We start from the raw sequence: 23,855 nt of genomic DNA, 5'->3' as shown, positions 1-23,855 counted from the left end.
CTCAACAAAATAATTCCTAAAAAGCACTTCATTTCATCTTCACTGACATCTCCTGATTTGTTCTTTCTCGCTGCATATCTGTTAGTTTGTTCTACCAACAATTCAATAGCATCATCAAAGAAATGCAAAAACATTTCGAGTGGCGACTCTTCATTATATACTTCCTGAATTGTTGGCTAGTCACTAAATGACACCTTCAGTTTTCCTTTAGTCCACGTATATTATTTTCACTAGATGACACTGAGAATCTTGTTTGTTGTTTCGGGAAACAGTTTAATCCAAATTGCTAATTATCTCATCGTTGTTGGAAGGAAAGATTTCTGCTTCAGCATTCAACTTAGATCCTGGTAGGTTATTGGGTGAAACTGAATCATCTTCTCCAGAATCTTCATCGGTGACATCTCCTGTGGCATTGGTTGGTGGCATTATTACAATATCCAACTCATGTTGTAAACTATCACCATCATCATCATCTTCCTCCTCAAGGATGGAAAGCATTTCATTAAGTGTAAGACCTCTGTAATATAAAATTTACGTAATATAAATAAATGTATGTAAATGTATATATATATATATATATATAAATGTGTGTATATATATATATATATATATATATATATATATATATATATATATATATATTGATGATGATGATGAGTTGTCTGCCTGAAGGCAGGTCTTTTGACCGGAAGGTGGCTGGGCAAGGTAAACCCATGGTGGTTTGTCATTGCCTTCCATGGGATAAGGATGAAATGGACATTTACAAACAACCATGCAGGAGCGGCATTCGAACCCGGGACCCCTAGCGTCGCAGCGCGATGTACTAACCACTCGGTCATGGGGTCCGGCATATATATTAATGTATTCAATAATAATACTTATAGTAATAAAGTTTAATATATTAATATGTAAATGTATATAAATGATGAAGGTAAACACAAAGAACCCTCAAGTGCCTACTATCCTTCTAAAGGGACACCTAACTTTACATAATTTTTGCATCTCTGTGTATTAAAATTTTGAACATTATTTGGTTTTAGGCAAACACATATGAACCTAGCAAACGTGTACTGCTCATAAAGTAACTGAAACATTTATAAAAGATAACAAAACTTACCTTTCCGTTCTGCAGTGTGAAGAAAATGATATGGCTTCACAGACTCATAAACACAAATAAGGAAAAATAACATATCAAAATGCATTTTGTTATGCTTTGTTATAAGAACAATGCAGTGCTGCAAAATCGACAAAACTAGCCTCGAGCAGAGTTTAGGACCCCTCCAGAGGGATTTATATTCAAACAGGCAAAGTGTCCTTTTAGAAGGACGGTAGGCATATCTGGGTTAAAATACAAAAGTTGCACATCGAACATTGGAGCACGCCTAGCAAATCTTAAAGTTCCTGCTTATTCCAAGTAGATTTGATTAAATCCGCACCTTTCTCTCCGATCATAATAACTGCGGCATTAATATTTCCGCTGACGATGTTCGGCGTGATTGAAGCATCAATGACCCTCAGTCCTTTTAATCCACGCACTTTAAGTTCGTGATCCACCACTGCATTTGGATCTGAGGCATTCCCCATCTTACAAGTTCCTGATGGGTGGTTTTGAGCAAGGATGGTGTTCTCTGCAAAGCACTTCCAATAAGCCTTTGAACTGAATTCCTCATCGGAGCAAGTGGATAATTTTCCCGTACACATTTCCGCGCCATAATCCTTCATAGCTTTAGTTCTACTCATATTGATGGCAAATACAATTCCTTCCAGAATTACATCTAGGTCTTCTGGATCGTTCATGTACTCTGGGTATATTAGGGGCTGGTCTGAGGGATCGGAACTCCGTAGCTTTATTGTGCCGCTTGTTTTTGGACGCAAGTTAACTATCCAAGGTACGAGGAGGTTCATATCTGTGTCTGGTTGCAGAATCGAATGATACAGATCATCACTTATACCACGTCTTTCCCTCGTGGTCACTTTGCGTTCAGGCTCTCCCACAGGAAATGCAAGGAACGTAAATTGGATATCTGGGTGGTCGATGTTGGGATTTGCAAAACGCGTGTTGATTAGTCCATTAGGATTTGCTACGGCTCTTGTCAGTGTCCCCGTTCGGTGAATCAAAAAGTTGTAGTAGGGGTCCACTTCTATTGTCCCATCACACGAGTTAACTTTCTGAGGACTGCAGAATGCTGGACCATACACACTCGGGTGACTTCGTAGATTGTGCCCCACCTTCAAGTCCACGTACGACGGTATTCCCAGTTGTCGCAGGTTCTCCCTCGGGCCTACACCGGAGAGCATCAACAACTTTGGCGAGCCTATTGCACCTGCAGACAAGATGACTTCTTTGGTTGGTGTGGCGATGTAAGTTTCTCCATCTTTGAGGAATTGCACCCCGTACACTGTTTTGGTATGAGGGTTAATCAAGAGTTTCTGAACCATAGCAAATTTGACTATATGAAGATTCGGCCGTGTAGATGCTGGAACCAGAAAAGCTTTCGCCGTGCTGCACCGTGTCCCGTTACGCGTTGTGACTTGGTACCGTTCAAACCCCAGCTGTGATTTCCCATTGGCGTCTATTTCTTCGTACCCGAGCTCCTTGGCTGCCTCAACCAGAATTCTCTCCATCGGATAGATATCGGGATTTTCTTCGATCGTTAAGTAGCCATCTGTTGAGTGGTATGGCGAGCTCGAAAGTTGCGGGATCGTCATGTCTTCGGATTTCTTGAAGTATGGAAGAACGTCCTCGTATCCCCAGCCTTTGTTACCCATCTTCTCCCATAGGTCGTAATCGTTCCTGTTTCCCCTGACGTACAGCATGTAGTTTAGTGTGCTGGATCCACCCAGTACCTTACCACCTGCAAACTTGCACCGCTTATCTACGTGTCCTGAGCATGCCCTGGAGTTAGGTTCGGATAAATACTTCCAGTCCAACTCGGAATCGAGTAGGCTCACTGCATTCCCTGGTATCTCCGTGCTGATAGGTGGATCGCCGCCAGCTTCCAGGAGCAGAACCTTCCAATCGTCGACTTCTGACAACCTGCTGGCCACCACCGATCCTGCGGTACCTGCTCCGACCACTATGAAGTCGTACTCTTCATCGAATGGGTCCTCCGGGATGTAGGGAACTCCCTCTGCGAGGTCGCACTGTGCCTGGACGATTGTCTGTATCAAGTTCACGAACATTGCCGCGCCAAAGCTGCTTGGATGCCCTGGGCACTGAGGCTGATGAATTGCTGAACATATGGACTCCATGGTGGCGAAATGTCTGAAATGAGAAAGAAACATCTTAAGTAATTTAATTCTTTGAGGGGCTATGATTACCTGTGCTGGTCCCATATTTAAAGAGTATTACCCGTTAACAGCAGCATTGCCCAAACTCGCGAGTTCGGAAATCTACGGGGCAAGGTAACCCTCGAGTTAGATCAACTTGCGTTGCACTAATCTGAAAGGCATTGCATGCCGTGCGGTCACTAATCACTAGGTTTCTGTAGCGTAACGCAATCTTATTGATGCGTCGGGATCGAAGAAGAATGGCAAGAATTGACAAGTACCGTAAATGGGTTTTATACTCTCCACGACTGAACCGATATGGGCATTGTTACTATGGATGAAGGTTATTTCAACAGATCGTCATCTCAATCACGTCAATTGTCACCGGCACATGTCTGACACCCTGTCAGAATTCACTCTGCTTACTCCCTTGCTCACTTCATCCCCGATTCTGTCACAAATCTGTTCACTCGCTAACTGTCCACCTTCTCTCGATTCTACAGCAGTCTCCCCAGTGAGTGACCTAACGATTGAGGAATTACTTCTTAAGCATTCCGTTTTCTGCTTGCTGCTATGTTAAGGATAATAGCAGAGTTGTCACTTTTGCCCAACGTCTTGGGTACGATACGGTGGAATAGTAGCTAGCCTCAAAACAAGTGGCTATTCGTTCCACAAGTGGAAGTGCGTGATTGGTTACCCGTTTATAAAAGAGTGGTGCTACTCCTGGCGTGGTAGAAATTAGGAAGACAGGATTTAAGTAACGGGACATTGGTATCTGTAAGCAGTGACAAGCAACTGGCAAGATACAATTTCCAGCACATACGTCTTTACTTGAATAAATTGTGATATAACTAGGAAAGGCACATTACTTTCAAACTGCGATGTTCTGTTGCTTTAATCTAAGCCACATTTAATTAATAAAATAAAATGTTTTCCATATATTTTTATATTGGGCATGTGTGAAGATCCAACATGTGCATTATGTCTATAATGTGTCGTATTTAAATAATAAACAAAGGGAAACTGTATGTTGCAAAATTGAATTTTTGACTTAAAATGAGTTTTCCCCCCTAGATATTATTGCAGCTTGCAGCCGTAAAGTCTTGTGGTCTTATAGTTTTGTTTGTAGCAGATTTCGGTATACATCTAGCACTACGTAGCATTCATGATCATTTTGTAGCTAATATTTATATCGCTAATTGTATTGATATTTTTCATGTTTATTTTCGTTCGTTTGTTCTACTGAAGAATCGATTTCATGTACAATTCTGCTTTTAATTGTGTCATTTTCCTGTAAAAGGTTTTGCAACTGCTATTGTAACAATTGGAAACCATCGTAAAGGCCGAATCACACGGAACTGGATATCCAGTTAGTTGGCGCTGAGCTGGCTACCTGCCCGGATGTGATGGCTGCCTGGCTGGCTGCTTGACTGGTTTGGAGGAATGAGGACTATACACCGGATGTTTACATGTCTGTGCTTCCTTGGCGCGGGCGGGAACTTCACTTCCGGTTTTGATATGAATAACATTCAGTAAAGGCATTGTCTTAAGAAAAGGCGACAATCATTTTGTGGCTTTTGGGTACAACACAAGGTTGTGAACAAATATTTTTTTCTCTGGCATCAGTGCACAGTTTTCAGACAGGTCCAATACGGAAATGTCAGAGGATTCAGGCAGAAAAGCGAAAAGACTGGACACAAACACAAGGGAATAGGCTCTATAGTCGACATTACATCACCGGAATAAATCAAATGAAAGTATTTTACGTGTTTAGAACATTATAATTGTCTACCGCACATGTGTTGATTAAATTTAAAAATTGGAACTGTTTATAATCATTCAGAATTCCAAAAATTATAGTTTTATGTGAGGTCACACAATGTAAACTTTATTAATAAAATTTTTACTAAGATCTAAAGTCTTTTCTTGAACGATACTTGCAATAGTTAATAATAAAATACAATAACTGTGCATTTTAGTACTGTAACTATAACATTTAAAAGAATTAATGGAAAATAGTTGTGCTGGATATTGACTCGGCTTGTGGATCGAATAGCATGAAAAATTAAATAATAATAACAAATTTCGAATAAAATTTGTATATGTAATTAGTTTAGTAATTGGTTATTGTACAATAACATTTATAACTGTCGTAATTATTACTACTACTATTCTACTTTTATTAAAGGCCTTTACTCCTACAAAAATTCTGACGACACTCTTCTCTAAGCCATATGATAAAATTAGAGGAGCTGTGTTTGAATACACAACATCAGAAATTATATGTTTTTACTGTTGTAAGATTGAAGTATTTTAATTTTCATAATTTATGTAAGGTTTATTTCAACCTGCAGAAGTCTTAGCACGAAACTGTTGGTGGAAGATCAACATTGTCTTGGAAAATATTAGTAATTTGTCCCTTATATCTGCATCTAAAGGATCCAGGAATTTCATTTTTTTCCCCAGATACTTTCGTTTATCTCTATCGCTTTCAAATTTCAAGCGATCTAGTCAGTATGCTATCTTTCGTAACAAGATATGCTCGAAGATAATCTGTATCCCACTTGTTTACATTGGGAATTTGGTCAAACCGGAAGTTCTTTCCCAGTCATCGATAATCGAATTGCCTGGTCGATTATTTTTTGTTTACTCAGGAATAACCCCTTAGGACATGTTCTAATTGCTACTGGCTTTTCTCGACTGGATTCTGTGGAACAGCTAATCACAGCAAAGTTTGGGCATGTGATGATAATTTGTGAGTTTGCAAAGGGGAGATTTTTGTCTGTGGTTTCCGAGTGTTGGCTGTTTTTGTTAGTTTCTCGATAAAAAAAAAAGGCAATGAGATGACGTGCAGTGCATTCGTGTCCAGCTCATTAATATTTAGGTATTTGTGCAAAGCGATGAGATGTGTACGTGACAAATAAAATTAGCCGAAAATGAAGATCCTTATTATTACAAGTGTATGTTAGATTTTTTTAAAATTTGTGAATGAATCCTGCGAATCTCATGTATGAGTAATAAATATGCATACCCGTAAAAAGCGTGTTCGGTACGCCTTGATTACTATATTTTTTTCGAGCCAATCTCTAGTCCACACTTTTCTTTTTGAATTTTGAATTTTTGAATTTGAATTTGTATAAAAACTTTTTGGGTGCGTCAGCACTGAGGCTATTTTGCACCCGTCACACTATACGGGTTCCAGCCCCTTATGATAACAAAAATAAAAGCGTGTCTGAAAACTAAAATTTTCTTACCGTGGTTAAAAGCTGAGGCTAAGGAGGGCGCTCAGCACAAATAAGGACAAAACAAAGGACGACACAGAATTATACTTCCCATTGGGCCAGTCGCCAGAGCCCCGTTAGTCTGCAGTCCAGGGTGTACTACGTGGAAGTGAGGTTGACTTTTCTGTGCACTAAAAGCACAAAGCAGTAATTCGCCTACAGCATTCTTCAAATTGCTCGTCCATCTTTACAGTACAGATTGCTCTTATGGGAACAAAGGTCTATCGACAAGTACGCGGTAAGAAGTATCATTTGAGGCGAAAGCTAGCAAATGAGTAGCCAGTTGAGCGCCAACTAGGGCATTCGTACTGAATATCCAGTTCCGTGTGATTCAGGCTGAAGAAAGGCAATTTAGAAAATACCTCAAAGTACAATGAGTTTTTTTTTGTGTTTTTAATAAGTTGCTGTCATCCGGGAACTTTTCTAACGTTGGAAGCGGCCCCGGCGCGCATCCAGCGTCGAATGACATGGTTACCTGGGGGAAACCCTGGGGGGTAAAGGCGGTCAGGGGTGTGATGCTGATCACATCACCCCGACTCACGACCGGATCAAGAAAGTGTGGGGCGTTATCCCCACACCCCCTATACGCCTTCATGGCGTGGTGCTAAGCACAGGGGAGCACTTTACCTTTTTACATTCTTAATGGAGAGGAACACATTTTGTATGTTTCTTATCAATCTCGTGTGTGGATGGCTATGATAAATGTATTATCAAACACATTTTGTAAGAAAATCATACTCGTTCTTAATATATACTTTGCACATTATCCTGTAATTGGCGTATGCTTACGTATATTGCTCCTGCAATTTTTAAACTCTGTTAACGCTCTTTTTACTCCCAGGTTACTCGCCTTTTCCGGTGGTGCAACATATACTCGGCGTACTCGTGGGTTAGGTTAACTGTTAGTTTGCCCTTACTCGCCAGTTAATCGATGTTGGTGCAAAAGGGCGACAACTTTTTTTTTTCTGGTTGTTGCGTATTGCCTACAGATAAAACTCTTCGTCTCAACATGAAAAATAATAAATAGGTATGAGTAATGTGTAGGAAGAAAATACTGATCACATATCGCACATATGATAAATATTTAAATTGAATTTTATTGAAAAATATTCTGCTCAGATTGAGGAAGGGTTTGTGTGGAAGTGTTCAAGGCGTGCACATACGTGTTAAAGTTAGGTTTTTTTAAGTTCACAGGCGTGCTGCTCGGGACCGGACCTACGGTTTATAGTGGGATACCATCCATTGGGTATCAAACCAGAGGTCCCCCAATTACAATTACAAATGACAATCTGAGTGACGTACTGTGCATATTTGCAGTCGTGTTGATATAAAAAGCGAAAAAAAATTATATAAAAATGATGTGTTGAAGTAAACCTTTTTACCCCTAGCGGTGAGGATATGTTTTGGAGGTGTGTAACATTCCAGATGTCCAATAAAGTTAGAGAAGATGATTTTATAAACACCCACATCTTGACGGAACATCCGTTTGAGTGTCAAGTTCCGTCAAGCGGATTATTGTTGTGATGAGAGCATAGAAGCTCATCACTGTTTTGATCTGGCTGGTATTCTCCACCAGAGCCCCGCTACTCTTTGTCTCAAGTGCAGAGCGTCCTAAGACGCCAAAGGTCCCGGGTTAGAATCCCGGACTGGGCATGGACGTTCTTTGTGAGTGTCCTTTCATCATACCATCACTCATCCTCATCTTCGTGATTAGCCAAAAAGTATCAGAGAAAGCGAAAATATCGGGCGTTGTGTTCGGTGAAAAAGACACAGCTAGGAAGACACATGCGACTGAAAGAATAGGAGCTGTATCAAGGCCAATCGACAAGTTGCCTGGGTCGGGCGGCAATTCTAGGAAAACGTGTACCTTATGACAAACCACTCAGTAGCAAGAACTGTACCGGTAAGAAAACCTTCTGACCTAAAATGCTGACGACTCGGTGTCAAAGCAATATGCAAATTTCTTTGGTTCTTTGGTCAACTTGTTTGTGTTCTCATTGTTACTAGTTAAGTGTAAGGGCAAATGTGTATATATATATATATATATATATATATATATATATATATATATATATATATATATATATATATAAAACGCTGCTCTTAAAGGGTGGCGGAAGAGATGACGGTCTAATGACGTCAATTTCCGCTGCCATACGACTACGTAAAATATATTACCAAGACCGTTTTTAAAGTAATAACAAACATTACATACTTAACCTAATTAATGTAATTTTAATGTTTCAGTTTTTACAGAAAATATATTTACGGGGCACTCAACCCCAATTTCTAATTATAATCCCCGATGGCGTAGTGGTAACGTCGTGGACTTGTAGTGGAAGCACCCAGTGGAAGCAGTTATTGGTTCGGATCACACTTTAAAGTGGAGATCCAGTCACGATTAGCCTACCTGTGCATAAAGTTAACTTAAAACAGACTCCAAACATGCGCAATCATCATGTAGCTTTATGTATCATATTTTTTTTTTAAAGTCAGTGTGTCAAATTTTGAAGGTAGAATATTGTAAGTTTTACTTTGACTTCAAGCATTGTACACTAATTGGTTACTCACCGGCTTTGCTTTGTTTTCCTGTTTTCTCTTGCAGTATATTTCGCTTCACCTTCCACTTTGTGCATTCTGCTGTTGCTCGTCCACAGAAACAGTTTGAAAATATGTGGCGTGGTAACCAGTACAAGGATATATCACACCATCGTTGTTGGTTCATTTGTTTTTATGAGTAGGCTTACCTCATTTTCTCCCACGCAGCTGAAGGCGAAACTGACAGTTTTCAAAGAAATTGTTTTAAGACCACTTAGTGCTCAGTCAGAGTGCTCAGTCAGGCTAATCGAGAATGACGTGTGTGCTTCCACCGACATTCATGGACACTTCTGGGATGTACCATTTTCATTGACAACTAATGGCAATATTACAACCTAGAAATATTCCAGATCTTTTTCTAATTTGCTTGATGCACAGTACCGGAGATAGTCATCTGCGTATTAATACGAGTATAATGCAAAACCAAATTTGTCGTCCATAATATCATTTATAAGCATGTTAGAAAAACTTTGGACCCAGAATAGATCCCTGTGGTACACTTACTCTCGGGTATCAATACTGTGGTCCTGGTCCTGTCGATGATTCAGTTAAAGAATATAACAACTTGCAGTACAAGCACCCACCTCGATGTTCGTCAAGAAGCAGGCAGAGAATTCAATGTAGCACAACACTTTCTGCAGACTTGCAGTAGACATGCATCGTTGGGTGGAAGAATTGCAGCTCTAGGAACATCAATTCCTACGAACACCAAAAGATAACTGAGATGGGGCTCATAAAATAAGATCCATCATGTAACCGAAAGTGCTTCACATATCAAAAATTTCAAACCTCTACACCAGTGTTCCGCAACCTTTTTTTACTCACGGCACACCACAGACGGGCCTAGACTCAACACGGCACACCAAAATGTCTGTCCCCTCAAAATCATATGAATCTTAATATAAATACGAAATATTACGTCGTTATGTAATCAATTATTATTATTATCATCATCATTGTTATTATTATTATTATTACAAAACATGAATAGACTTATGCATTTATTAAAAATTTATTAACTTTAATTCACTAGAAAATTAGAAAATACACATTTCTAATACGAATTTTAAAGTAAATGACTCTACTCACACCTTCAATGTGATACTTGAGCCTGCTTAGCTGCACACAGACGGCTGATTCGTGGCGGAATCGTTGACAAAGCAAACCTCATTTCTTCATCGATGGATTTGAGTATCTCTCTCTTTGATGTTTTAATTGCAGTCAACGTCGAGGAGCCCATTTCACACAAATAAGTAGTTGAAAATGGTAATAACACATTAACTGCCATCTCGGAGATAGCCGGGTATTCACTGCTTATTGACAACCAAAATGTATCCAAAGGCACTTCGAAAAATTTTAATTTCAATGTTCTGTCTGCTTTCAAATCTGCCAGTTCCTCTTGTGATCGTAAATTTTTCGGAAGATATTTCGAATCCATACTGAATGGATCACGAACCCAGTCAAAATCTTCAACGCTCTCTCCAAATTATTTTTTGAAAGTCTTCTGCGAGAGTACTAAATGTTCTTTAATTAAGTCCATCAACACCTTGTTATCGTCAGCAAGGGGCCATACAGTTTGGAACATCTCACACGATCCATTTTCAATTGTCTGTGTCCACAAGTTCAACTTATTAATAAATCCTTGAATCATATCCATACTAGTCAGAATATTTTCGTTTCTACCTTGCATTTTTCTGTTTACTTCATTGAAGTGTACGAAAATATCGGAAAGGTATGCCAACTTAGATACCCATTGATCATCTGCAAATAAATCCGCATATGCAGAGCACAGATGTGATAGAACTGAACTGAAATACTGTAATTGTTGTCTGACAATGTGTGGGTCCTTCGGCGAAGGAAAAGGGCAATAAAGTTTAAGAAGCGGCGACAAACAGGCACAAAACAGCCAGTCGTACACAAAAGATGCAGTATTACAAGCAAATAACTCGCTTGAATAGATCTATTGTATGACTGGTGCGGGCCGCTAAAAGGCACACAAAGCTTGCCGCCTGTAACCCATCAAACCGGCCCAATATTACAGGCGAGAATACATATAAGATGAGCAAACCATAACAATATTGAGTAAATAAAATACATTTAATTTCTATGAAAACATAAAAGTTATCAGCAAGAATTAAACAAGCACCTTCTTACTTAAAATCGACAATTAATTTCTTACGATATTAGGTAAAATTTCGCGTCACACCATTCACCTTCTGACGGCACACCGGTTGCGGAACACTGCTCTACACTACACAATTAAGAAAATGCAACACGATAATAATAACAATAATAATAAAAAAAGCAAAATACTTTCACAAAGGGCGTGTATTAATGTTACAATTCAATATTTCTCAACTGAAACTACTCCAGGGTTTGGAAAATAAAACCCTTGCTGTCGACTCAAAAATTGCCACTCACTAAGAACATTTGTATTGGGATTCCCTATGAGCCAGCTATTTTGGAATATCCGGAACTGCATTGGCGTTTCTGATGTTCCGTGCTGCTAAAATTTATCGGGAAAATTACGAATTATTTGTAAATTTTTCAACCATTTCAATGAGGATAAAAAATTTCTGTTGACTTTTCTCCATAATCCTAACATATACACCTTGCCCTCTATTATTCGTTTATTTTAAACATTAACGAAACTGTCTATTTGGAAATGAGTTCCAAGTAACTTTCCTTGCTGCAGTTACTATCAAATGGTCCGGGGTTCGATCGGTGGTGGAGGCATGTGGCACAGTTAATTCGGATCCCATTTTAAAGTATAGTCCCGGTTCCAATTTCCCTACATGACCGTAAAGAGGCCTTGAATTAACTTCGACGATTACATTTCTGCTCTAGAATTTTTTTTCCCAGTGGAGGAAAATAACAATATTCAGCACCGAAGTTCTTTTTTGTTTCACAATTCCTGGAGTTTTTAAAATAAAAGCGACGTGTTATTGCATCAGAAAGAAAGAAAGATGCTATAAATATTGATGTATTTCCTTTTGTTGAGTTCTTCTGACAGAATACTGACATTGCTTATATTTACGTTACTCAAAATACAAGAGTTGTAGATTTTATAAGTGCGTTCGACATTTGAGTTGACCTTTTTAAATTTAATTTATCTGTTTATTCCAAGTAGATTTGATTAAATCCGCACCTTTCTCTCCAATCATAATAACTGCAGCATAAGTATTTCCGCTGACAATGGTGGGCATGATTGAAGCATCAATGACCCTCAGCCCTTTCAATCCGCGCACCTTAAGTTCGTGATCCACCACGGCATAGGAATCTGATGAATTCCCCATTTTACAAGTTCCTGCTGGGTGGTTTTGAGAAATAATGGTGTTCTCTGCAAAGCACTTCCAATAAGTCCTTGAACCGAATTTTTGATGAGAGCAAGCGGATAATTTTCCCGCGCATAATTCCGCACCATAGTCCTTCACAGCTTTAGTTCTACTCATGTTAATGGCAAATTGTATTCCTTCCACAAGTATATCTAGGTCTTCTTCGTCGTTCATGTACTCTGGGTATATTAGGGGCTGGTCTGAGGGGTCGGAACTCCGTAGCTTTATTGTGCCGGTTGTTTTGGTACCTACAAGACCTATCCAAGGTACGAAGAGGTTCTTATGTGTGTCTGGTTGCAGAATCGAATGATACAGTTCGTCGTTTATTCGACGCCTATCCCTCGTGGTCACTTTGCTTGCAAGGTCTCCCGCAGGGAATGGATGAAACGATAACTGAATATCTGGCATGTCTATGTTGGGATCTGCAAAACGCGTACTGATAAATCCATTAGGATTTGATGTGGTTTTAATCAGTGGCCCCGTCCTGTGTATCAAGTAGTTGTAGTACGGGTCCACTTGTGATGAGTCATCACACGAGTAAACGTTCTGAGGACTGCAGAATGCTGGTCCAAGTACACTCGGGTGATTTTGGAGATTGTGCCCCACCTTTAAGTCCACGATGCACGATATCCCTAGTTCTCCAAGGTTCTTCCTTGGGCCTACACCGGAGAGCATCAACAACTTAGGCGAACCTATTGCACCTGCAGACAAGATGACTTCTTTGGTTGACGTAGCAGTGTACGTTTCTCCACCTTTGTGGAACTGCACCCCGTACGCTGTTTTGGTATCCGTGTTGATTAAGAGCTTCTCAGCCGTGGCGTGTTTGACTATGTGGAGGTTCTGTCGCCCAGATGCTGGAACCAGGAAAGCTTTCGCCATGCTGCACCGCGTCCTGTTACGAGTTGTCATCTGGTAACGTTGAAACCCCGTCTGTGACTTCCCATTCAAGTCTAGTTCTTTGTACCCAAGCTCCTTGGCTGCTTCAACCATAATTCTCTCCATCGGATAGATATCGGGACTTTCTTCAACCGTCAAGTAGCCATTCGTCGAGTGGTATGGCGAGCTCGTAAGTTCCGGAATCGTCATGTCTTCGGATTTCTTGAAGTATGGAAGAACGTCCTCGTACCCCCAACCTTTATTTCCCATGTTCTCCCATAGGTCGTAATCGTACCTGTTCCCCCGAACATATAGTATGGAGTTTATGGTGCTGGAACCACCTAACACCTTGCCGGCTCCAAACTGGCATCGCTCATCTACGTGTCCTGAGCACGCCCTAAAATTCGGTTCGGTTAAATACTTCCAGTCCAATTCGGAGTTAACGAGGTTCACTGCGTTCCCCGGAATCTCCGTGCTGATAGGTGGATCGCCGCCAGCTTCCAGGAGCAGAACCTTCCAATCGTCGACTTCTGACAACCTGTTGGCCAACACCGATCCTGCGGTACCTGCTCCGACCACGATGAAATCGTACTTCTCATCGAACGGGTCCTCTTGGATTTTCGGAACTTGCTTTGCGAGGTCGCACTGTGCCTGCACGATTGTCTGTATCAAGTTCACAAACATCGCCGCCCCAAAGCTGCTTGCATGCCCTGGGCACTGAGGTTGATGTACGGCTAAGCATGTGGCATCCATAGTGGTGGAATTTCTGAAAAGAGAGAGAAACGCTTCAGTAGTTTTAAATGTTTGAATAGCTGTGGTTACCTGTGCTTATACTCGTGAGTTTGAAAAATCTACAGCTCAGGGTAACCCTCGAGTTAAGATCACCTACCATTGCACTAATCTTATGCACGTTTGCAAGCAAGAGTAAACTCACAGTTATCCCCAGAATCACTGAATATCTGTTGCACCAACAGATAAGTCGGGTAAGCGACGAGTAAAAGGAGGGTCAACTTTACCCTCCGAGATCGGCGAGTAAAAGTGAAGTCAACCGACGCGCATCGAGTAATGACTGACTGCCTCTGCAACCGGTAAGGTATCATTCCAGAATTTCAAAACTAAATAAATGTAAAATGGGAAGTAATAGATTCAAACTATGTACATAAAAACCTAGAAATATATACTATGTGAACATTCTGCAGTACAAGATTTGTAAAATTCCGCATGAAATTCAAACATAAATATACACCCAGCATTCAGCCCTACTTGGAGTAGAACCACGCCTTCACGAAACAGGTATCCAATCACGTACTTCTAACTGTATGACGTTTAGGTATTTGCTTTGAGGATAGCTACTATCCTAGATTAAGGCCATTGTTTTTGACTCGCGCGTGCTGCAATGTCTTCCAGATGGGTCCAATGGAAAATGATCCTAGCTCGAGGATTACCCTGACCTGTGGATTTTCAAACTCGCGAGTTTGTGCAACGTTCGTGCAAACCGGCATAACAGGCATTGCAGGTTGTGCTGTTCACGAAACCCGAAGTTTACTATGGGATGGTATCTAGCCTCAAAGCAAGTGCCTGTACGTTCTACAGATGGAGGTATGGGATTGGTTACCGGTTTCAAAAAGTAATGGTTCTACTCGTGCGTGGCGTGGCAGAAAAAATGAGACATAGGATGCAAGTAACGGGCATTGGTTTCCGTAAATAGTTACAAGCAACTGGCACGAGAAGATTTCAAGCACGTAATAAAGACGGGGAAAAAACTTATTTACGTTAATAAATTTTCATATATACGTATTATTGCAGCTTGCGGTATATATGTTTAAGAATTATACATATAACAGTTGGGCTGAAAAGTTCATAGGCTGACTCATAGATGGCGTTACTAGAATTAAATCCATGTGATTTTTACTTAGTACTAACCTTCAAAAGATACGTGTATAAATTTCACAGATACCGGATAATTAGTTCGTGAGATATAGCATTGTGAGTGAAGCAGCTTTTGTTATTGTGAAAAAATGGATAAAAAAGAATTTCGTGTGTTAATAAAGCATTGCTTTTTGGCGAAAAAAAATACTGTTGAAGCCAAGGCTTGGCTTGATAAACATTATTCGGACTCTGCACCAGGAAAATCAACCGTTGAGAAGTGGTTTGCTAAATTTGAACGAGGCGAAATGAGCATCGAAGACGATGCACGCAGTGGACGCCCCAAAGAGGCTGTTACCGACGAAAACATCAAAAAAGTCCACAAAATAATTTTAAATGATCGTAAAGTGAAGTTGATCGAGATAGCTGAGACTTTAAAAATATCAAAGGAACGTGTTGGACATATTGTGCATGAATATTTGAACATGCGAAAGCTGTGTGCAAAATGGGTGCCGCGCGTGCTCACAATCGATCAAAAGCAACAACGTTTTGATGATTCGGAGCAATGTTTAGCGATATTCAGCCGTAATAAACACGAATTTTTCCGTCGATATATTACAATTGATGAAACATGGCTCCATAACTACACTCCAGAGTCCAATCGACAGTCAGCCGAGTCGACTGCACGTGATGAACCGAATCCAAAGCGTGGAAAGACGCAACAGTCGGCTGGCAAGGTTATGGCATCAGTATTCTGGGATGCGCATGGTATTATATTCATCGATTACCTCAAAAAGGGCCAGACCATCAACAGCGATTATTACATAGCGTTGTTGGAGCGTTTAAAGGATGAAATCACGAAAAAACGGCCCCATTTGAAGAAGAAAAAAGTGCTGTTTCATCAAGATAATGCACCGTGTCACAAATCAATGAAAACGATGGCAAAATTATATGAATTAGACTACGAATTGCTTCCCCATCCACCATATTCTCCAGATCTGGCCCCCAGTGACTTTTTCCTGTTTGCAGACCTTAAAAGAATGCTCGCTGGAAAGAAAGTTAGCACTGATGAAGAGGTAATCGCCGAAACTGAGGCCTATTTTGAGGCTAAAGAGAAATCGTACTATAAAAATGGCATCGAAAAATTGTATGACCGCTATAATCGTTGTATCGCCCTCGAAGGCAACTATATTGAATAATAAAATCGAATTTTGTCAAAAAAATATTTTTTACTATGTTAGCCTACGAACTTTTCAGCCCAACTGTTATTTTACATTGCAAAGGTTACGTGCAAATGTAGCTGTCGATATACTCGTATAAACATAATGGAAGTCCACGAAAATCAAATGGAAGAGGAAAATTCTGTCTTTATAGAAATTGTTACTCTGACGACTCATTGTAATTGACTTAACAATGATTCGTCAGAGTCAGTTTTTACAGAGACAGTTTTCCTCTGGGTCATTCCACATCAAATCAACGCAAGAAACTAAGATTTTGACACCCACCAACTCCGATTTCGATGAAATTTGGTATACACCTTTCCTTTATGGTTGAAAGAAACCCCCTATTTTTTTCACTCTATCTGAAACGGTTTTCATTTTACAGCACTTTGAAATGTCATCAAATCAGTGTTGTCTGTCACTCTTGAGACCCTCGACACAAGATACCCTTGCTTACATTTTATATATTTTCTCCTTAACCAATCATCAGATCTCTTTGAAATTGTACACAAAGTTCAATTAAATAATGAGGATTTCAGAAAAAAATACATCAGCACTCAAAAAATTTACAAATGCCTATAAAAAGACTAATATTGGATTTGTAGCCTAATTTTTGTGGTGGGAAAACTAGGTTACGAGAATCTGAATTTTCATCATGTGGGTATGATGGAACCAAAAACTTTTGATATTGAAAATCTTCAATGATGCTCTTTCTCTACAAAAAAATTAAAATTTTGGTTTTTTTATTCCTTCTAACGAAAATGTTACGTTTTTTGTAAATTGCCTAAAATTACAGGGTCAAACCGTACCAAATGGTCCAGCACTGGTCGCTCGACCATTTTTAAAAATTTTCATTTGTTTGTCGTTATAACCCCTGTACAAGGGTAGTTCAAAACAGGCTTTTTTTTCTAAAAGTAGACTTCGTTTGAAAATGGCGGCCATTTTTATTTCATGACTTGCAACATTTTTGGCCTGTGCAGACAGTTGCGATAATTATGATATCTCAGCTAAGAAAAAAATATAGAAATCTTGGTTAAAAATCATTGTTTTCATTTCATTTCAGGCTACATTTTATGTTCCGCATCTTTTGCACCACATCTAATGCAAATGGCTGAAATTTAGGTTCAAAACTGACTGATATTCAATTTTGAAGGGAAATGAATGTATACATAGGATATTATTTTTAGTAGGTAAGCAAAGAAATATCAGAACTATATTTTTTTTTAGAGGAAACATGTACATCCAAAGTTTCAGCAAATATTTGAGCTCTGTTACTGGTTTCCGATTGAGTTAAAGAACTTTGAAAATGCTCATTTTTCTTAAAATTTGGACCCAAATATATGTCTGGTTGGAAAGGTCTTCCCAATGGCATAGTGGTTACTTCGACGTTTTGTAATCAAGGGATCCCGGGTTCGATACCCAGTGGAGGCACATACTGGTTCGGATCCCACTTTAATAAACTGTAGGTCCAGTCTCGATTAGCCTTCCGTGTATAAAGTTGAATTAAAACTGAAATCAAACCAATATCTGGTTGAGAACCTAATAAAATTTGAAATTTCGAGATTGATATTACATGATAACAAAGTTACAACAGGGGGAAGTTTAGCAAAAACAGAGAAATTTACGTTATTAGTTACAATTATAATGATTTGCTTTTAATGAACTATCATGCAATTACATTGATTGTACGTATTAATTAATTGCAACATACGAATGGCATAGTAAGCCCGTTAGTAGCTATTATCAAAGAAAACTTGTCTACGGCTATGTGTCAAATATTTTCTGCTGAAACTTTGGATGTACATGTTTACTCTAAAAAATATTATAACTCTTATATTTCATTGCTTACCTACTAAAAATAATATCCTAGGTATACATTCATTTCCCTTCAAAATTAAATATTAGCCAGTTTTGAACCTAAATTTCAGCCATTTGCATTAGATGTGGTGAAAAAGATACGGAACATAAAATGTAGCCTGAAATGTACTGAAAACAATGCTTTTTAACCCAGATTTCTATTTCTTAGCTGAGTAATCATAATTATCGCAACTGTCTGCATAGGCCAAAAATGTTGCAAGTCATGAAACAAAAATGGCCGCCATTTTCAAACGAAGTCTAGTTTTAGAAAAATAATGCCTGTTTTGAACTACCCTTGTACAGGGGTTATAACGACAAACAAATGATTTTTTTTAAAAATGGTCGAGCGACCAGTGCTGGACCATTTGGTACGGATTGAACCTGAAATTTTAGGCAATTTTTAAAAAACGTAAAATTTTCGTTAGAAGGAATAAAAAAACAAGAATTTTATTTTTTGTAGAGAAAGAGCATGTCTTTGCAATGATTTTCAATATAAAAAGTTTTTGGTTCCATCATACCCACATGATGAAAATTCAGATTTTTTTAACCTAGTTTTCCCACCACAAAAATTAGGCTACAAATCCATTATTAGTCTTTTTATAGGCATTTGAAAATTTTTTGAGTGCTGATGTATTTTTTCTGAAATTCTCATTATTTCATTGAACTTTGCGTAAAATTTCAAAGAGATCTGATGATTGGTTAAGGAGAAAATAAATAAGATGTAAGCAAGGGAATCTTGTGTCGAGGGTCTCACGAGTGACAGACAACACTGATTTGATGACATTTCTAAGTGCTGTAAAATGAAAACCGTCTCAGATAGAATGAAAAAAAATAATAGGGCGTTTCATCAACTATAAAGGAAAGGTGTATACCAAATTTCATCGAAATCGGAGTTGATGGGTGTCATGACCTCGTTGAAATGGCATGGAATGACCCCTCTTCCATTTGATTTTTGTGGACTTCCATTATGTTTATACGTGTATATCAACAGCTATATTTTATAATCCTGTACGTGTCTTATTTCCCCTTTATAAATAATAAAGAAGTGAGACGAGGATTATATTATCTGCGCAGTGGAAGTTAATTATCATTCAGTAGGTAATTCAACTATTTAATGTAAACTTAATATTATTTCAACCATAATATTTATTAACAAATCATATCATTAAATATACTTTCCAAATTTATATATGCATCACATGGTTCATTTATAACCAATCAAAACACCTAAGAAACACATTTTAGTTAACTCAACAAACATAACTATGTATTATCTCCCAATTAAATTATAACAGTCCGTCCAATTAGATCGTCAAAAGTCAGTACGTAACGGCTATACGAGTCCGAGTCAACTGCAGCCCCGCCCAAAACCCCCACAGCCAACATGACCCGGAGCAATTTACCCTTAAAAAAAAGAAATCCTTCTCTAGCACTTTTAAGAAGTCAAAATAATTATATTAACGTTAGGCAAATTACACCAGGCCATGCAGGCCCAAAAAGGGTGATACACGGAATTACAGTATACTCAGCCTGTGTCCAGTTAGTCCTACGTCTCCCCCAGTCGGCAAGGGTCTGCCACGCCAAACTCCTGGCTCAACCAGCGCAGAAGCTTGGCCAATGGCATACCCTACCTTAGTCACATGTATATTAAGTCTTCAATACGTCACCAATGATCTATCGTACACTATGGGCTTACAATTTGCACATAACCTTTGCAATGTAAAATATAATAATTATACCTACATACGTGTGTGTTAAAATATGCATTATACAGGGTTATTACAAATTATCTTTCCGATTACAAACTTGAATAACACTCAGATACATGAAAATGGTATCAATGGATAGGGAAACTCAGAAAGTTTTGTATTACATTTGGTTCACAACATCACATCACATGTGCTCAATATGAGCTCTCTGTGTCGCGCGACACACATCGAGCCTGTAGTCCAATTCCTGCCATGCATGTTGTAACATTGAACGATCCACTAATGCAATAGCCCCTGTGATGCGAACACGAAGATCCTGGATGGTAGGTAGTAAAGGTGGCCAATACACTTGTTGTTTGACAAAGCCCCAGATAAAAGAGTCACAGGGTGTAAGGTCGGGGGAACGTGGAGGCGAACGCCCAATCCATTTCTTTGGTAGTCACCTATTCAGTTCACGCCTGACGTCTAAGTGGAAATGGGGTGGTGCCCCATCCTGTTGAAAAATTAAACCTTCGATATCCTGTTCCAGTTGTGGAAGAAGCTATGTCCGTGACATTTGTAGGTACGAAATTCCCGTGATTGTGTTGTCGTCGAAGAAGAAAGGGCCATACACCTTTTCATGACTGATAGCTCGAAAAACATTCAGCTTGGGGGAGTCGCGTACATCCTCCACATAACCTCTAGGATTTTCCAGACCCCAGATCCTGACATTATTTTTGTGCACCTTGTCCAACAGGTGGAAGGTGGCTTCATCACTGGACACCAATGATTCCGTGAAACCATCAGTTTCCACTTCGATTTGTATGTCCTTGCAGAAAGACAGTCTCTTGGCTTTGTCGTCCGGTCTCAGGGCCTGCAACAATTGCAAACGTTAAGGATGAAACCGCAAACGTTTGCGTAAAGTCTTCCACATAGTTGGTTGCGGGATGTCCAATTCTCTGCTGGCTGTGGTGGTGGATTTCTGTGGACTTCGTACGAAACTCTCTCTCACACGCTCCACAGTTGCCTCACTTACTGGTGGACGGCCGGTTGACTTTCGCTTGCAGATGCACTCCCTTGCTTTAAGGTCAGAATACCACTTACGGATACTGGGGCCCACTGGGTGCATCTTCACCAAACGTCCTTCTAAAATTACGTTGCACAGTGATAACAGGCTGGCAGACGTGAAAATCCAGCACACAAACAGCCTTCCTGTCTTCTTTCGCAGCCATTTTCTCTCCTATCGCCCCTAGCGACGAAATCAATAACTACGCGACAGTTGTACCAACCAGTGAAAATTTTTGAGTTTCCCTTGCCGTTGACACAACTTTCATGTATCTAAGTGTTATTAAACGTGAGTTATTCAAGTTTGTAATCTGAAAGATCATTTGTAATAACACTGTACATTATAATCATATTAGATCACATTTTCGTAATCTGTAATTTTAAGGCAGTATATTGTTTGAAATATAATATTTCAAACCAATTCTGGGGTAGAATTTCAAGTATTGTCAACTGATCCCGAAGATATACAGTCAACTCACTCCACATACGGGGTGAATTAACAATTGACACTCTTCGAAAAAACAAGGAAAACAAGCAATAACTTCACAAGTTTTAAGATCATAGTGAATTAAAAATTCGTAGTGGTCGAGGAAACTACAGATATTGCTCATTGCGTTTAATCAATAGTAGATCATAATTTTTAAGAGCTGCAAAAATTTAAAGAAGAAAACATGGGCAACTAGAATTATATGTCGCTCTTAAAGAAACGATTTTATTTCGAGCAATGTGAGAAAGAAATCATGTGCATTTCACGTTATTCACTTCACTTTCATTTCTTGTTCGCCGGAGAGAGGAGTATAAATACCCTTCTGACTTTTTAAAATTAGTCCCTTTTTTCCTTTTCTTATAACCTTTCGAAATCCTGATTGAAATTTACGAAATTTCCTTCGATTCCTGAACATTTAATTTCTTCCTATAATTCCGATTCTGCGCATCTGCACGCACTACTGTCTCAAACAAGAATGACTTAAAAATTGTTGGCAGTCTGGCATAGTTGTAAAATCTGGCAAAATGCGGGGATTGTCATTCTCCTAACCAAGCAATTTGCACCGGCATTCCAAATGATAAAGGATCTACTAAACTTGTATCGAATTCGTCGCCTGCAATTTGGACTTTAGGTATCATCATTATATATTTTTGCTCCGTGCCGTTGAGGGCCTTTATCATTTGGAATGCCGGTGCAAATTGCTTTGTTAGGAGAATGACAATCCCCGCATTTTGCCAGATTTTACAACTATGCCAGACTGCCAACAATTTTCAAGTCATTCTTATTTGAGACAGTAGTGCGTGCAGATGCGTAGAATTGGAATTATAGGTAGAAATGTTCAGGAATCGAAGGAAATTTCGTAAATTTGAATCAGGATTCAGAAAGGCTATAAGAAAAGGGAAAAAAGACTTATTTTAGAAAGTCAGAAGGGTGATTTCGAAAAAATTGTTGCTACCTTTAATGACGTTTGAAATTTCGCCACGACCGATAAATGAAAATAATAGTGTTAGTGTTATAGTCGAATTCTTATTTTCAAGTAAATCTCAATACTTATATGGTATGTTTGTTATTCTGATTCGATGATACACGTGATGCAGAAAACGCACAAGTTCGCTTGTGGAACTATATATATATAGACACACACACACACACACATACACACACACACACACACACTCAGTGGAACCTTGATAACTCGAATCTCAACAACTCGAATAAAACCTTGATAAGACGAATTTTTGTACAGTTTATGGGATGCCGTTTCAGCTCAATAAGTCGAAGTTTTAGTCCCACGGACCTCAATAAGTCGAAGTGTAGTTAACTTTAGACCTCTATAACTCAAAGTCGGCGATTTTGTCCCTCCATAACTCGAACCTTGGTACCTCGAATTCCCCCCCCCCTCCTCAAGTTCGAGTTATCAACTTTCCACTGTATATATATAGTTTTTTGAGAGCTGAATTTGAAACTCCAGGCGCCACTTGAAAATCCTTACATTTTACATTCCCAATGAACACTAAGAGAAGCTGTTAACAATTACACAGCAAAGGCAACCTAACTTTCACATAAAAGATTCCGAAGATTTTTGCGGGCTGCCACGCTTCACATATCCCGCCCCACCCCTAACAACGGTGCTGGAAGGGAATCAGCGTAAAATAAAAGCCCCTGCCATTGGTAACAACCTTCGTGGGATACAAGAGATCTGACCAACAAGGACGTTTGGAGCTCACGTGACGGTCACCCCCTCCCAATTTGTGGTTGAAACAGCAAAAGTAGACCGCCGCGCCATCTAGTGGCAGCCGCGGTTTTTTGCCCGAGGGAGCGCAGCCACTTATAAGCGGGACTTACTGGTCTGATATTTATTGTTTGTCTGTGACCGAAGTGACCTTCCTAAGGAAGGTTATATATATTCTAATATATAGCATATATATTATTATATGCATTCTAATATATAGAAGACGCTACAACATTGCTTCAGGTTTTAAAATTTGGCTAGCAATAGTGCAAGAATTTACAATGGCATGTTTATTATTCTCATTTAATGATACACGTTGTAAAGAAAATATGCATACACGAAAAACATACTGTACTATTTAAAAAAGGACAAGTATTGGATATGTCCACAAGTGAACTTGATCTATTTTTAAAAGAAATATCTGGATTTGAAAATGCAGGTGCCAGGCGAGAATTTTCAGGAGCCATGTCGACTGCATTGGTCAACCACTGCCATGAGCTAACATTTTCCATTTCAGGCACTGAATGAAGGTTTCAAGAATTGAAGCAAAACACAAGGAAAGTAAATGGTAGCTTCTGCA

At 39.2% G+C, this 23,855-nt stretch overlaps 1 protein-coding gene and 1 pseudogene across 1 annotated transcript; both read right to left on the bottom strand.

The window, feature by feature from the left end:
* Positions 1 to 1,238: 1,238 nt before the first annotated feature.
* On the bottom strand, positions 1,239 to 9,198 carry LOC145992792 (glucose dehydrogenase [FAD, quinone]-like). Its single transcript, XM_083129185.1, has 2 exons — positions 9,123 to 9,198; positions 1,239 to 3,265 (listed from the first exon to the last, which is right to left on the bottom strand). The coding sequence occupies exons 1-2, from the start codon at positions 9,185 to 9,187 to the stop codon at positions 1,393 to 1,395; spliced, it is 1,938 nt and encodes a 645-aa protein (XP_082985311.1). The 5' UTR covers positions 9,188 to 9,198; the 3' UTR covers positions 1,239 to 1,392.
* A 3,055-nt stretch (positions 9,199 to 12,253) lies between these two features.
* On the bottom strand, positions 12,254 to 14,113 carry LOC145992511 (glucose dehydrogenase [FAD, quinone] pseudogene; annotated as a pseudogene).
* Between the last annotated feature and the right edge of the window lie 9,742 nt (positions 14,114 to 23,855).

The sequence above is a fragment of the Lepisma saccharinum genome, chromosome 9 (genome assembly GCF_977018435.1).
Source record: "Lepisma saccharinum chromosome 9, izLepSacc3.1, whole genome shotgun sequence".
NCBI lineage: Eukaryota > Metazoa > Arthropoda > Insecta > Zygentoma > Lepismatidae > Lepisma > Lepisma saccharinum.
This window is presented reverse-complemented; position numbering and strand designations above follow the sequence as displayed.

What these genes read in the sequence shown, in the direction of transcription:
- LOC145992792 (XM_083129185.1), bottom strand. Translation starts at nt 9,187, where the DNA reads ATGCACAAAGTGGAAGGTGAAGCGAAATATACTGCAAGAGAAAACAGG. An exon ending in AGGAAAACAAAGCAAAGCCG is followed by an intron (nt 3,266 to 9,122) that starts GTGAGTAACCAA and finishes TTCTCATTTCAG; the next exon opens with ACATTTCGCCACCATGGAGT.